Here is a 13,884-nt window from a genome sequence, read left to right on the forward strand (position 1 = left end):
CAGGCCTCAAATACTCTCCAAACCCTCACATATGTTAAGGAAGTGGAGAACTTTCGAATGCAGAGTAAGGTGAAAATCACCGTGGAAGAATACCCAAGCTTCAACAGGTGAGCTCTCTCAAGGGCCAAACCATAAGATAGAATCAAGTCGGATCCTCGTGAAGAATTGAACCCTGCTGTAATAGATCCGGGTGCAAATCTGCATACTACGGACGCATGGGCCAGTCTGTACCACCATTAGTACTAGGCCCCTGTGGCCTTCGATTTTGTGAATCATCCTGCCCAGCAATGGCCACAGAGGAAAGGCATAAAGCAATCTGTCTTCCAGCTAGAACTGTGCGAGAGCATCTATGCCCAGGGACCACAGATCTCTCCTGCAACTGTAGAATCGAGGAACATTTGCACTGCAGATCTAGGAAGGAAGGCCCCAGTGAGCCACAATCTGCTGAAACACCTCAGTAGAGAACACCCATTCTACTGGGTCCAGATTCTCTCTGCTAAGAAAATCCGCTCTTACATAGTCTTTTCCTGTGAGAGGCCAAGATCATCTGCAGATGTCCTTTCACCCATTCCATAAGCTGGTCTATTTCCAACGACACCTGCTGGCTCTTGGCTCCTACCTGGTGATTGATGTAGGCCACCATCGTCGCGTTGTCTGACATCACGCAGACTGCTTGACCCTGCAGCCTATGGCTGAACTGCAAGCATGCCAACCAGACCATCCAAGCGATTGATGTTCCAGCAGGACTCTTCGGCATCCCAACTCCTTTGGGCCACCAGTTCCTGACAGTGAGACTCCCAATCCTGGAGACTCGCATCTGTCGTGAGCACCAACCAAGTCGGAGAGGACAAGAAAACTCCCTTTCTCAGATAAGCCTCCTGTAACCACCACTGGAGGTGAGAGCAGATTTCCATTGTCAAGTGGAGCTGAAACAAATAGTCCTGAGACTGCAGGTTCCATTGAGACAGTAGAGACTGCTGAAGAGGACACATATGCACCCTTGCCCACGGCACCACTTCCAGGGTTGCCGCCATCAAGCCGAGCACCTGTAGATACGACCAAACCGCCAGGTGTATAGTTCACCAACTGACACATGTGAGACATCAATTTCTGAATGCGAACTTCCAGCAGGAAAACTTTGTCCTGCCCCATGTCGAACTGAAACCCCCAGATACTCCAACGACAGACAGCTGAAGACTGCTCTTGGCCAGGTTCACCACCCAACTGAGCTCCTGCAACAAGGATATCACCTTGTGTGTCACCAGGCAGCTCTCCTCAAGAGACTTGGCTCGAATCAGCCAGTCATTCAGGTACAGATGCACCACGATCCTGCTCTTCTCAAGGCCACCACTACTACCACCATAACCTTGGAAAATGTTCTGGGAGCGGTGGCTAGACCAAAGGGCAGCATCCAAAACTGATAATGGTGCCCCAACACCGCAAAATGGCCGCCAGACAGAATTGATCCTCCCGGTCAGAAAATATGGGTCTTTGCCGCAACAACCCTGACAGATAGGCCAAGCAAACGGGACCGTCCACTGCTAGGCAAAGAAGAACCACAAACCACAGCCAGCGCGGTCACTCGAGTGCCACCAGAATCACCCTGCCCAGATAAAGCTTGATGTGCCGCAGCATTTGACCTATGAGAGGCCACAGTGGAAACACGTACAGCAACACGTCGGCCACGGTTGAATGAGAGCATCAACGCCCTCTGATCTGACCTCTTTTCTGCAACTGAAAAAACAATCCGTCTTTGCATTTCCTGAAGTAGCCATGAGGTCCATCGCTGGTCTGCCCAACCTGGCCTGAATCAAGGAAAAGGCCTCCGCTGACAACTCTCACTCCTCTGGATCCAGACACTGTCTGCTGAGGAAGTCCGTCTGTACGTTGTCCACTCTGGCTACATGGGAAGCAGCTATTCTTGCCAGATGTTTCTCCGCCCAAACAAATAGGAATGGCCTACAAACAAACAGGAATGGCCTACGAAGGAACCTAACATCACGGAGATCTGAAATCTCTTTAATTTCCTCTCTCTCTCTCTCTCTTTTTTTTTTTTTTTTTTTTTTTTTTTAATCTCCAGATTGCAGGTTTGCACCTCTGCCATCTGCTGGAGACAGAGAAATACTGAGGGACTACAGGAGGCACTCTCATTTATGTAGCAGTGCCTCAAAGTTTTGTTCTCTGCCTCCATCTGCTGGTAGTGATGCATAAACTCACTTGTCTGGACTGATCCTGGGTACGTACAGGAGCTAGAGTTTTTTAGATAGCTGAATCAGTAATTTAAATAAATAGTAACCTACAAGTTACAAGCCACATAAAACTGAAAACAGTCTTATGCGTTAAATGTATAGTACCTTTCTGCCATGATAGCATTCATGCTGTTTACAAAAATTATACTTAAAAGTTCTAAACTTTCAGTTACCATGCTGTAGTACGAGAATTATAAAATTGCACTTACCTCCCCAAATGGAGTGTAGAACTGCACAGTATTTAAATCTTTGTCCATGGACGATGTTTTCTGGGAGCCTGCTACAGCTAAGACACTGCCACAATGATTCCACTGAATGCTCACCACATTCATTCCTGTATCAATCAAAATGGGGTCTGTAGAGTACACAAACCAGAATCATTGTTACAAAAGAACTAATCATATACTAAGTTGCAATATATTGTAAAGTTATAATTAAAAACTTCATACCCCTCTTCCCCCCATTAAATGAAGGTAATGTACTAATAAAAATGTTATAGCAGAAATCTCAACCATAGCTCAATATCCCCTCTTAAATGGCTGTGTTGTTGCCTAAAGAAATTAACATAAGTACTTACAATAACTAAAATGTTTGCCAAACAATTAAAACTGCTCCATTTATTAACATCTCAAACTATAAATTTTCACAAAGAGACAATGACAGAGATCTGGTGAGTGATGCAGAGTTACTTTGGTGAAACCAGTCTAACTAAAAAATCTCACTATGGGTCGATGTAATAAACTGCACTGAGCCTACTGCGAGTTCTTACTCCGGTTTTAGTGCAGGTTTTTCAACGCTAAACTTAGGTATGTGTTTTAGCACCAAAAAACCCTACATTATGAAACCCACAGTATTCTTAGCATGAGTGCATGCACATCACATGTAAACAAAGGTATTAGCTATTACAGAAAACTTAACGCCAGAGTCAAGGCAGGAGTAAAACTTAAATCACATTTCTGGTGGCCATTTTAGTTTGTTGTGTTGCTATGTATAGGTGCTTCTCTGTGGAAAACATGAATTAAGTATGGGGGTTTTTTTTATGGTGTATTTTGCAGGTGAGCTGAAAAAATAGAGTGGCAGAGGCTTTATAGCAAAGAAGAAAGAGGGAAGAAAGAGAAAGAAGGTGCTTTATTGCCAAAGAAGAAAGGAGAGTGAAAGAGGAACAGATTGTCCTGGTTCAAGTCACTCACAGAAGGGCACACAAGCAGTGGATACTTTGCTTGAGGACAATTACTACTGGGATTAACGTAGACAGATGTTGTCCATACATATAGACAAGCTCTGGTGGAGAGGGGATAAAGGGTCAGACCAGGCTGGTGCTGCTATCTGATTTATTTTAACATTTCAAGGAGTTGGGGAGTCCTGGCCAGGGGGAGAGAATTTCAGACTTTTGCGGTGTCGGGGTGAGAATCACCCAAGAGGCCAGTGACTCTGTTGGGTTTTTGTTTGTTTTTGAAAGGACAGTCATTGTTACTGGATATATTTTGAAGATATCCGGTTAAGTAGCAAGTTATCTGGCCACACAAGACCAGATAACTAAAAACCTAACTGATTTATTTAAACATAGTCACTTAGGTTTTTAGTGTCCGGCTATATGTAGATGCTCAGCCGAGTACATTCAGCAAGATGTTTATCCTGCTGAATATCCAGGACAATTTATCCAGCTAACTTTAGCTGGATAACTTGTTTACTAATCAGCTTACTGAATATTGGCCTTCTTCATTTTCAGTTATTTTATTTTTCCCAGTAATATATCAATGTTTATTATAATGAACAAAAATGGGAGAAAATCAATGTAAAAAATGACTCATTTTTTCTCACTGATTTTCTATTATTTTTCCCCCTCATTTATCAAAATGCTATAAGGCGTTTTTGCATGTGTTAAGCCCTTAACGCATGTGATAGCACCATATCCTATGGTGAAATGAGAGAGAGAGAGAGAGTGCACCTAGCCATAATGTCCTCACATTAGATCTCACACTAGATAGGTATTTATATCTCTATGGGAGGCCCACCTAGTAACTCGAGGTGAGGTTAGGTATTAGTGTAGGGGTTAGGGGCCACTTTGAATGTCAAAGTGAGACATATGAACCGAACAGTGCTCGCTAGTGAAGATTTGATGACCCTCGGAGTTACCAGGTAGAGAGTCCATCAAGCTAGGTTGAGAGAACATTGCACAAATCACATCTTTGGGTGAGTGTCCTCACTCTGAGGATCATCAAATCTTCACTAGAGAGCACTGTTCTGTTCGTACGTCTCACTTTGAATGTCAAAGTGGACCCTAACCCCTACACTAATACCTAAACCTCACCTTGAGTTACTAGGTGGGTCTCCCATAGGGATATAAATACCTATCTAGTGTGAGGGCATTATGGCTAGGTGCTGTCTCTGTCTCTCTGTCTCTCTCTCGCTCTCTCATCCCCCCAGTGGTTGTATGTAGGTTGTATGTATATAATTTCTCCCAAAGACCCTTGTATATAAGTTACACCATTGCATATTGTTCCTTCGTTTACCGTTATTGTTCACTGTTTGCACTTTCTGTACTAACTTATCTCTGGATTTACCTATACCCCCCTCCCCCTCCCCTGTTCATTGTACTTTCGATCTTTCAGTTGTAATGTAAACCGGTATAATGTTTGCATACTAATATCGGTATATAAAAACCTTAAATAAATAAATAAATAAATAAATAAATAAATTTTGGCACTTATTTCAAAGTGCAAAAAAGTTATAGCAATTTGCAGTAACTTAGCTCTTCGCATAGGTATTAGTGCAAATTGCCATAAAGTGCCTATTACCATAAAACACATCCCTTTTTCTATCACAGGCGATATTTAGTGTATTTTGATAAATCCAAGCCTTTGTTTGTTATAGTAAACACTAATAAAGCTGTGGGGAAAATAAAATGAAAACCAAAATAAATGTCCCTACCCACTGGTCATGGCTGATTTAATCCTTCCTGTTGACAGAGAATGTTCTTTCACTTTTGATTTTTTTTTTCTGTTTTTTTAAGGGAACTGAATTATGGGTATCTAAGAATTGGTTGAAAGGGTGATGTGGATGTTCCTTTCTTCTTCCTGAAGTGGCATCTCCTGAATGTTTCAAACTTAGAACTGTACAGCTTCATTCAACAGTCACAGGCATTCTAAAATCTTTGTTTAGATCCACTGCCATTAAGAGAAGTGCTACCGACTAATCATATCCTCTAACACACACACATTTAAAATAAAACAAAAAGAACAAAATTATTTAATTCAGTGATAAAATATAATCTGGTATAAAAAGCAAATTGTACTCACTATCATCATTCTCATGCTTCATTATCTGACATCTGCCATTGTCAAAACAGATAGCAAGGCAAGGACAGTCTGGTTCAACATAGCCTTCAGAGCCAGGGTACCAATGCATTCCAGCAATACTGAATGCGCCAGTCACATTCACCAAACAGTTCAACACCATTTTCACCTGCAAGTAGTCAAGCAATCTAATAACATGACATGATAGATTCCCTTTAACATAAAATTTCACTTTTCTGTATCTGAATTGCTTTCCATGAGCTGCAGGTAAATCTTTCAGAATTTGCAAGTCTCTATACATGATCCATCAACATTATTTCCAGAAAAAAGAAATCCCTACCAGCAGGTACTATCTAATAAACATAAATGATAATAAAAGTAACACTGGAATGCAGTGGCTTTTTTCTAAACAGGAAGGCTGAGCTTCTATCTCTTTGGTTTTATGTCAGCCACAGTGGTTCCTCACCAGGACGATCCTAGTAAAGGCAGCTGATCTCCACTGCCTGCAACACTGCTGGCAATAAAACAAATTGGAGATGGAAAGAGAAAATGGAAAGAAAACTGGCCAGAGAATGCCAGAGTCTGAAGCCACCACCCTCTCATTTCTAGAAGTGGGTACAGGTTTAGTCATGATGATCACAAAATCAGACAAGTGAGGTAAGCAGTTCTGACCATTATGGGCACAGTGACTGTCTCAAACAGTAAGACACACCAGCAACAACCTCTTTCACTCCTTTATAATAAACAGAACTTTTTAATTAAAAAAGTGCTACAGGGTAAGGTTCCCCCCACAGCCTGCAGTGGAACAGTCCAACTACCATTCCACTGCATATGCTGATACCATACCAGAAAAACAGATGAGGAGGTATGTTAAGCAATCAACAGTCTTTTGGCTGAACACTCCCTGGTGCTATTTAGTTCCATGGCAATGCAGAGTGTTAACACATAGACCATGATAGATCCCATAGGGAGGAGCATTAAAGAGCCATCATTTGAAACTAGGATACAAAAACACTATAATGGACAATGCTAGGTATTCATCCTTAACAGCTTGCAAAATGATGGGCCATACACAAAGTCACCTACATCCAAAATAAATGATTTTTAAAAACAGGAAGACATAATTGTTTTTCTTATAACTTACAATAAAATTTCCTTGATTATCATAAATATGTATTTCTCCATTGGCCATTCCGAAGAGCAGGATCTTGCTATCTGGGGACCAGGCTACATGGCAGAGTTGTATACCTTTAAGCTCTTTTCCCCAAATACGATTGCCTATTATATATAACACAAAATCTGTTACATTACTAGCCATACACTTTGGATTAAAACTAAAGATTTTTGCAAATCTTCTGTAGATTCTTCATCCAATGAGATTTTTTCTTTTCTCCTTATTTTTGGCTCATAAAAGTAACCATAGACATATTTTAGAAAACTAAGAAAATTCAAACACCAATAACTCATAGTTTGCACCATGGGTGGTCATGCAGGTTGTAATGGTACAGAGAACAAATTTTCCTTGCCCTTCAGGGCTCAAGATCTCTCTTTAGCAGCTTGTGATTATCCTTTCCTATAAACCCATGTCTTCTCTTCCCCCTCTCTCTATTTCTGTGGATAACACTGTTATAATTCAAGTATCCTCAGCCCGTGGATTTTCAAAAGTATGTACATAAATTTCCCCAAAAATGTTACATGCACACAATAGCAGGTGCAATTCTGTAGAGATAAATTTTGTGGGATAATTTTCCAAGCAGCCTTAAGCATGTAAATCCACTTTCAAAATTGGAGCATCTTACATGCGTTTTTACTGACTTTCTTATTTATGCAGGATGTTTAAACATTCTCCTTTGAAATGTTTGAGAATAGAAACCGAGAATACCAGTTAAGGATTTAAGAGTGGAGGAATAGACTAGTGGTTAGAGCAGCAGTCTCTGTGATCTTCGGCAAGTCACATCACCTTCCACTGCCTCAAGTACAAACTTAGGGCTTGATTCATCAAGGTATTTTCCCATAGACACAGAATGGGAAAAAAGCCTTAGTGAAAGCAGAGTTGCTTACCTGTAACAGGTGTTCTTCGAGGACAGCAGGATGTTAGTCCTCACCCACATGTGAAATCATCAGATGGAGCCCCAACACGGAAAACTTATATCAACTTGGTCACATTGAGCATGCCCAGCATGCCCTATAACACGCATCCACATGGGGGTCCCTCTCTAGTCTTATAACATAGAATTAGACATAAACCAAAAAATAGGAGAAACTTAACTCTGTGGGGCAGTGGGCAGATTTCATGAATACTAACATCCTGCTGTCCTCGGAGAACTCCTGTTACAGGTAAACAACTCTGCTTTCTCCGAGAACAAGCAGGATGGTAGTCCTCACACATTTATTTATTTATTTATTATTTATTATTTTCTATACCGGCTTTCACGCCCAAAGGACGCATCAAGTCGGTTTACATTGAACATTTTGTGCATTGAACAGAGAACTCAAGTTACTAACTGGTGCAGAAATAGTAGTTACAATGAACAAGGAAGTTTACAACTGGGAGAGGAGGAAGAAGAAAGAGATAGGGGCAAGAATATTTACACAATCAAACGTATTTATAGAGAATATTTATACAATATGTAATATGGAAACTGTGACTAGAAGCGGTCGTGGGCTGAAAGGGGACTAGGAAGTGGTTGAAGTTTGGGTGAAGGTATTTGGGTGAAGGTATTTGGGTGAAGGTATTCACATGGGTGAATCCCTAGCTACAGGCTGCTCCCCAACACAAAAGGGAACCAACAGTCACTCAACCAGGTGCCAACGGGAACAATAACACTAGTGCTGTTGGTAACAGCCTGTATCCAAACAACAGGCCCTAGGCAGGAGAAAGTTAGGTTCTAAACCTCAAACAGATTCCAAAGGACAGATTGGCTAAACCTACTATCGCGTTGGCCATCCCTATTCCATCAAAAGTGAGATGTGAATAGGTGGAAAGAACTCCATGTTGAAGCCTTGCAGATCTCCTCCATGGGGACTGTTCACAAGCAAGCCACCAATGCTGCCATGGCTCAGACAGAATGAGCCTTGACATGGCCCCCAAGATACAATCCCATCTGGGCATAACAGAAGGAGATGCAATCTGTTAGCCAATTGGATAGTGTCTGTTTGCCAATGGCAATACCCAGCCAATTTCTATCAAAAGAAATAAAAAGTTGGGTGGACTGTCCATGGACTTCTGTCTGCTCCAGAAAGAAGGCTAAGGCTCTCTTGCAATCCAAACTGTGCAGGGCTTGTTTGCCTTAGTGTGAATGGGGCCTGGAAAAGAATGTTGGCAGGGCAATGGACTGGTTAAAATGGAAGTCCGTCACCACCTTAGGCAGGAACTTAGAGTGTGTACGCAGGACCACCCTTTCATGGAAAAACTTAGTATAAGGTGGATAGGTCACTTAGACCTGAAGCTCGCTGACCCTGTGCGCTGAAGTGACCGCCACCAAAAATACGACCTTCCAGGTCAGGTACTTCAGGTCACAGAAGCACAGAGGCTCAAAAGTAGCTTTCATCAGCTGAGCTAATACCACATTGAGGTCCTAAGACACATCAGGAAGCTTTAGGGAAGGCTTCAGTTGAAGCAGGCCACACATGAAGCATACAACTATAGGCTGTTTAGAGATGGGCATACCATCTGCACCATGGTGGTATGTGCCAAATGCACTCAAATGAACCCTAATAGAATTGGTTTTCAAGCCAGCTTCTGACAGGTAATCAAGCACCTTTTGTGGGGGGCAGGAGAAAAGATCTAGGGCCTTCTGCTCACACCACATGGAAAACCTCATCTACTTCAGTCCATAGGAATTTCTAGTGGAAAGCTGTCTAGAAGCCACCAGGACCCAAGACACATCCTCTGAGAGATTGAGTGGTTGCAGAATTACCCTCTCAACATCCAAGCTGCGAGAGACAAGGCCTGAAGGTTGAGATGCCTCAACCTGTCTCGATCCTGTGTGATGAGATCTGGGGAAGTCCCTAGACTGACCAGTTTCTGGGTGGATAACTCTCATAGGAATGGAAACCAGACCTGTCTCGGCCAATGAGGAGCTATGAGGATCACAGTCCCTTTGTCCTTGCGTAGCTTCAAGAGAGTCCTAGTAACCAGTGGAGGCAAAGGGTAAGCATACAGAAGATCTATGCCCCAATGCTGGGCGAAAGCATCTGAGGCTAGTTTGTCGCATGTCCTGTACAGGGAGCAGAACTGAGGAACCTTCTTGTTCCAAGGCGTTCTGGGCTTCCCCAGAGACCTCTTGGTCCAGAAACCATTTGTGGGGTCTGAAGGCACGACTCAGTCTGTCCGCTACCATGTTCTCCATCCCAGCAAGGTGCATAACCCTGAGTACCATCCCGTGGGACAGGGCCCATGACCACATCTGGACCACTTCCTGACCCAGGAGGTACGATCCCGTACCTCCCTGCTTGGCTACTTAGTTGTCGGTTTGGATGATAAGAACATAAGAACATGCCATACTGGGTCAGACCAAGGGTCCATCAAGCCCAGCATCCTGTGTCCAACAAACCAAGGGTCCATTAAGCCCAGCATTCTGTTTCCAACAGTGGCCAATCCAGGCAATAAGAACCTGGCAAGTACCCAAAGAACCTCCAAGAAGTTGATTTGAGAAAAGTGTTCCTGAGCGGACCAGTTGCCCTAGGAACTGAGCCTATCTACATGAGCTCCCCACCCCAGGATGGATGCATCCATGGTTAGGACAATTTGAGTAGGGAGACTTCGAACAGAGATCCCCCGTTCCAGATATGAAAGTACCCACCACCAAGACAATGAGACCCTGAGAGCCAAGGTGACTCAGATGCAATCCTGGAAGCTCTGAGTGGCCTCGCGCCACGGCGACCTCAGGGTCCATTGGGTTCTGCGCATGTGTAAATGTGCCAAGGGAGTGACATGGACGGTTGCGGCTATATGGTCCAGAAGTCTCAATATGTGCCAGGCTGACACCTGCTAGATCTGTTGGATCTCTGCTGTATTGGTCGTCAAAGTGATGGCCCTCTTGCAAGGCAGGAAGGCCTTGGTCTGAGCCATGTCTAATAGCGTTCCTATGAAGTCCAATTGAAGTGATGGTTGAGATGGGACTTTGGGTAGTTAAGAACGAACCCTAGTGACTCCAACATCCAGATGGTCAAAAACATGGACCTGGAGGCCCCTGCCTGAGACGTGCTCTTGACCAGCCAATCATCCAGATACAGAAAAACATGCACTCCTAGCCTGCGGAGGTGTGTCACCACCACCGCAAGACATTTTGTGAAGACCCATGGGCAATACCTGGTACTGGAAGTGCTGTTTTCCCACCACAAATTGGAGATACTTCCTGTTACCGGGGAAGATGTTGATATGAGTGTATGCATCCATTAGGTCGAGGGAGCATAGCCAGTTACCTTTTGCAACAGGGGGATCAAAGTGCCCAGGGAAACCATCTTGAACTTTTCTTTTCTTAGAAACTTGTTCAAGGCCCTTAGATCTAGGATGGGAAAGAGTCCTTCTGTTCTCTTTGGAATCAGGAAATACCTAGAGTAGAATCCTCACCCTCTTTGCCCTGGTGGCAAAGGTTCGATTGCTCTAACCGTTAAGCAGGAAGAGAGCCCTGCTAGTAGTACTTCCTGATGCACTACTGGCCCTCAAGATGGGCATGGCAGGCAATTTGGTGGGACACCCAATAGATTCAATTGGTACACTTGATGGACGATGGACAGAACCCACTGGTCCAAGGTTATACTGGACCGCTGGTTCGCAAACAACCACAGCCTGCTCCTGACCAGAGGCTCCATCATCCCAGCTATGGGAAACTGGACTATGCTCCCTAGGACCCAGTCAAAACCTCATCCCCAGAGTTCAATGAGGAGCTAGCTGGGGCTCGAGCGCTCTCTGCTGCCTAGGACAGCTGCAGGAGTCCTGATGGTGTGGACAGAAGTGAGGGAGCAGAGGACAATACTTCCTTTGGCAAAATAAAGACTTCCTTGGCCCCTGTCTTGCCAGCCTCCTAGTACAGGAGGATGGGTCCGGAGTGCTAATGGAGAGTTATTGGAAGATTTCATGGTGATCCTGAAGTTGGCCACAGCATTCCTCACCATATCTCTGAAAAGAATCTCCCCAGTACACGGCACGTCAGCCCGCAGCCATGCAATTCTGCAGGCGCCAATTCCCACTGGGGAAGGATCGGGCCGAGCATCGAGGGAAGCTGAAGAAGCTGCTCGGCCCGATCCTTCCCCAGTGCTGAGGCCAATGATGAGGAACCCGACATCCTCGGCCTGGAGGATAACAACAACAGTCAGTCTCCGGCACCCCTATTTGCTAACGGCATCAACAGACCAATATCGATGGCTCAGTGTAGCTCCTTGGTCCTTTGATGCTGAAGACTCGGACTTCTTTGACCCAAAAGGCTGCTATATCTTGTTAAGTCGAAGCCGATGTCCCTTCAGGGTCATCTGGACACATAAATGACAATCCCGGACATCATGCGCTGCCACCAAGCAGAGGAAACATATCTCATCTGAATCCATGATGGACATGGTCCTCGGGCACCTGGGGCATCACCGAAAACTGGATGTAGCCATGTCAGACGAAACAAAGGGGCATGAACTGAAAACAATGGCAGCAGTCACCAATGCACTGCAGCCACGAGCAATCAACGGCGAAAGGAAACTTACCCAAATTTCCAAACACCCTGATTAGAAGACACTACGGGAAGGCTACAGAGAGGGATCCGACAACGGAACAATGAGGAAAAACCTGTGAAAAACACGAGAAAAAGCAAAGTTTTCCACAAGGCCAAAAAACAGCCAAAGTGAGCTCACTCACACTGCAAGGCTTACAGCTTCACAGAAAAAGAAAGACTGAAGAAGGACCCCACGTGGATGCGTAATATAGGGCATGCTGGGCATGCTTAGTGTGCCTAGTCAAAGTTCTAGAAACTTTGGCATAAGTTTTCTACAACAAGGCTCCATCTGATGATGCCACCCATGTGTGAGCACTACTATCCTGCTTGTCCTCGGAGAATGAGCTTTAATTTTATTTGCAAGAACTGCACACTTAAAAATAAGCTGTCTGACTAATGGACCAATGATTAAATGAATGAATGAATGAACCTGTCCTGGGCAATTGATGGTCTTTGGTCTTTCAGGAAGAATTTTTTCTGCAAGATTAGTGGATAGATTTTGTGATATGTGTTATAATATACCATGTTAGTTGCTTGTAATCCACTCTGAGTTTAAATTACATTAAAAGCAGAAAATCAAAAATAAGTAAATGACATTGATATCAAAATTTAATAATCTGTCGCTTTCAATGACTGTGTACATCATACATGAATACTACTAACATGCGTGTTAAAAGAGCGCATTTTATGAGAGATCTCTGCAATAGATGGGGAGAAGAAAGGAAGAAAAGTAGAAGAAGGGACAGGAGTATCCTTTAGCAGGGGTGTGATTCAGGATGACTGCTCCGGGCCCTGCATTTTGAGTTCCCATTCAACTGTGGGAGCCTTGCCCCCTGGCCTGATGCACAGTATCAGAAAGAGGCAGGGTGCAATGTCATCAGCTCACCACCTCTTTTTCAATGTGCCCACAGGGGAAAGGAAAGGAAAGGTCATGAAAGTTTCAGTGAGGAGAGGGGGACTCATGAGTGGCACAAAATCTTATGAGGGCCCCGTACTCACTAGGATTAGTCCTGGGAAGAGAAGACTAGGTATGGTAAAGAGAGGAAGAGGGAAAGAGAAAAGACCAGGGATCAAGAGTAAATTGAAAAAGAGGGGATCTGGGTTTGGGAGTGGGAGTGGGAAGATCTATGAGGGTGGGGAGGAGGTTCCAGGATTTCATAGATGGAAAATCTGGGATTAAAGGAGGGAGAATCTGGACTGAGGAGGGGGAAGGTATACCTCTCTTGACTCCAGTCCTGTTCTTTCTTGCATCCCTACCATCTCTCAAACTTCTCTCATCCCCCCAAAATCCCACACACCGTCTCTCTCATACACATACACACACACATCTGCCCCAATTCCTTCTCTCTCCATTACCTCCTCCAGCTAAACCCCCTTACCACCATCACCAGTTAATCCCCCTCAGCTACACCCCCAGGACCTCCTCACTAATCAGTTGATCCTCCTCTTAGTCCCCAGCCCCTCCATATCCTCTCCTTCAACAATCCCCATTCCTGAGGAGTGTTGCTCTTGGTGCTGATCAAACTACATTGATTCCTCCTCCTGCTGCTGCTGGCTCACACAGCCAGCTCATTATATTGCCGCGCTCCCGCCAGCCAGCTCCTCAGATTCTGCACAGAGACAGGTAAATCATGT

At 44.2% G+C, this 13,884-nt stretch overlaps 1 protein-coding gene across 2 annotated transcripts in view; it reads right to left on the reverse strand.

Annotated features, from left to right (window-relative positions):
• Positions 1–13,884, reverse strand: part of WDR35 (WD repeat domain 35) — a 333,796-nt gene that overhangs the window by 263,570 nt on the left and 56,342 nt on the right. For both annotated transcript variants that reach the window (XM_029595967.1, XM_029595968.1), the window contains exons 6-8: positions 6,690–6,823; positions 5,549–5,714; positions 2,459–2,604 (exon numbers count right to left, since the gene is read on the reverse strand). In XM_029595967.1, the coding sequence (XP_029451827.1) occupies positions 2,459–2,604; positions 5,549–5,714; positions 6,690–6,823 (446 nt within the window). The remainder of the gene's footprint in view (positions 1–2,458; positions 2,605–5,548; positions 5,715–6,689; positions 6,824–13,884) is intronic.

This window comes from Rhinatrema bivittatum, chromosome 3 (genome assembly GCF_901001135.1).
Source record: "Rhinatrema bivittatum chromosome 3, aRhiBiv1.1, whole genome shotgun sequence".
Taxonomy (NCBI): domain Eukaryota; kingdom Metazoa; phylum Chordata; class Amphibia; order Gymnophiona; family Rhinatrematidae; genus Rhinatrema; species Rhinatrema bivittatum.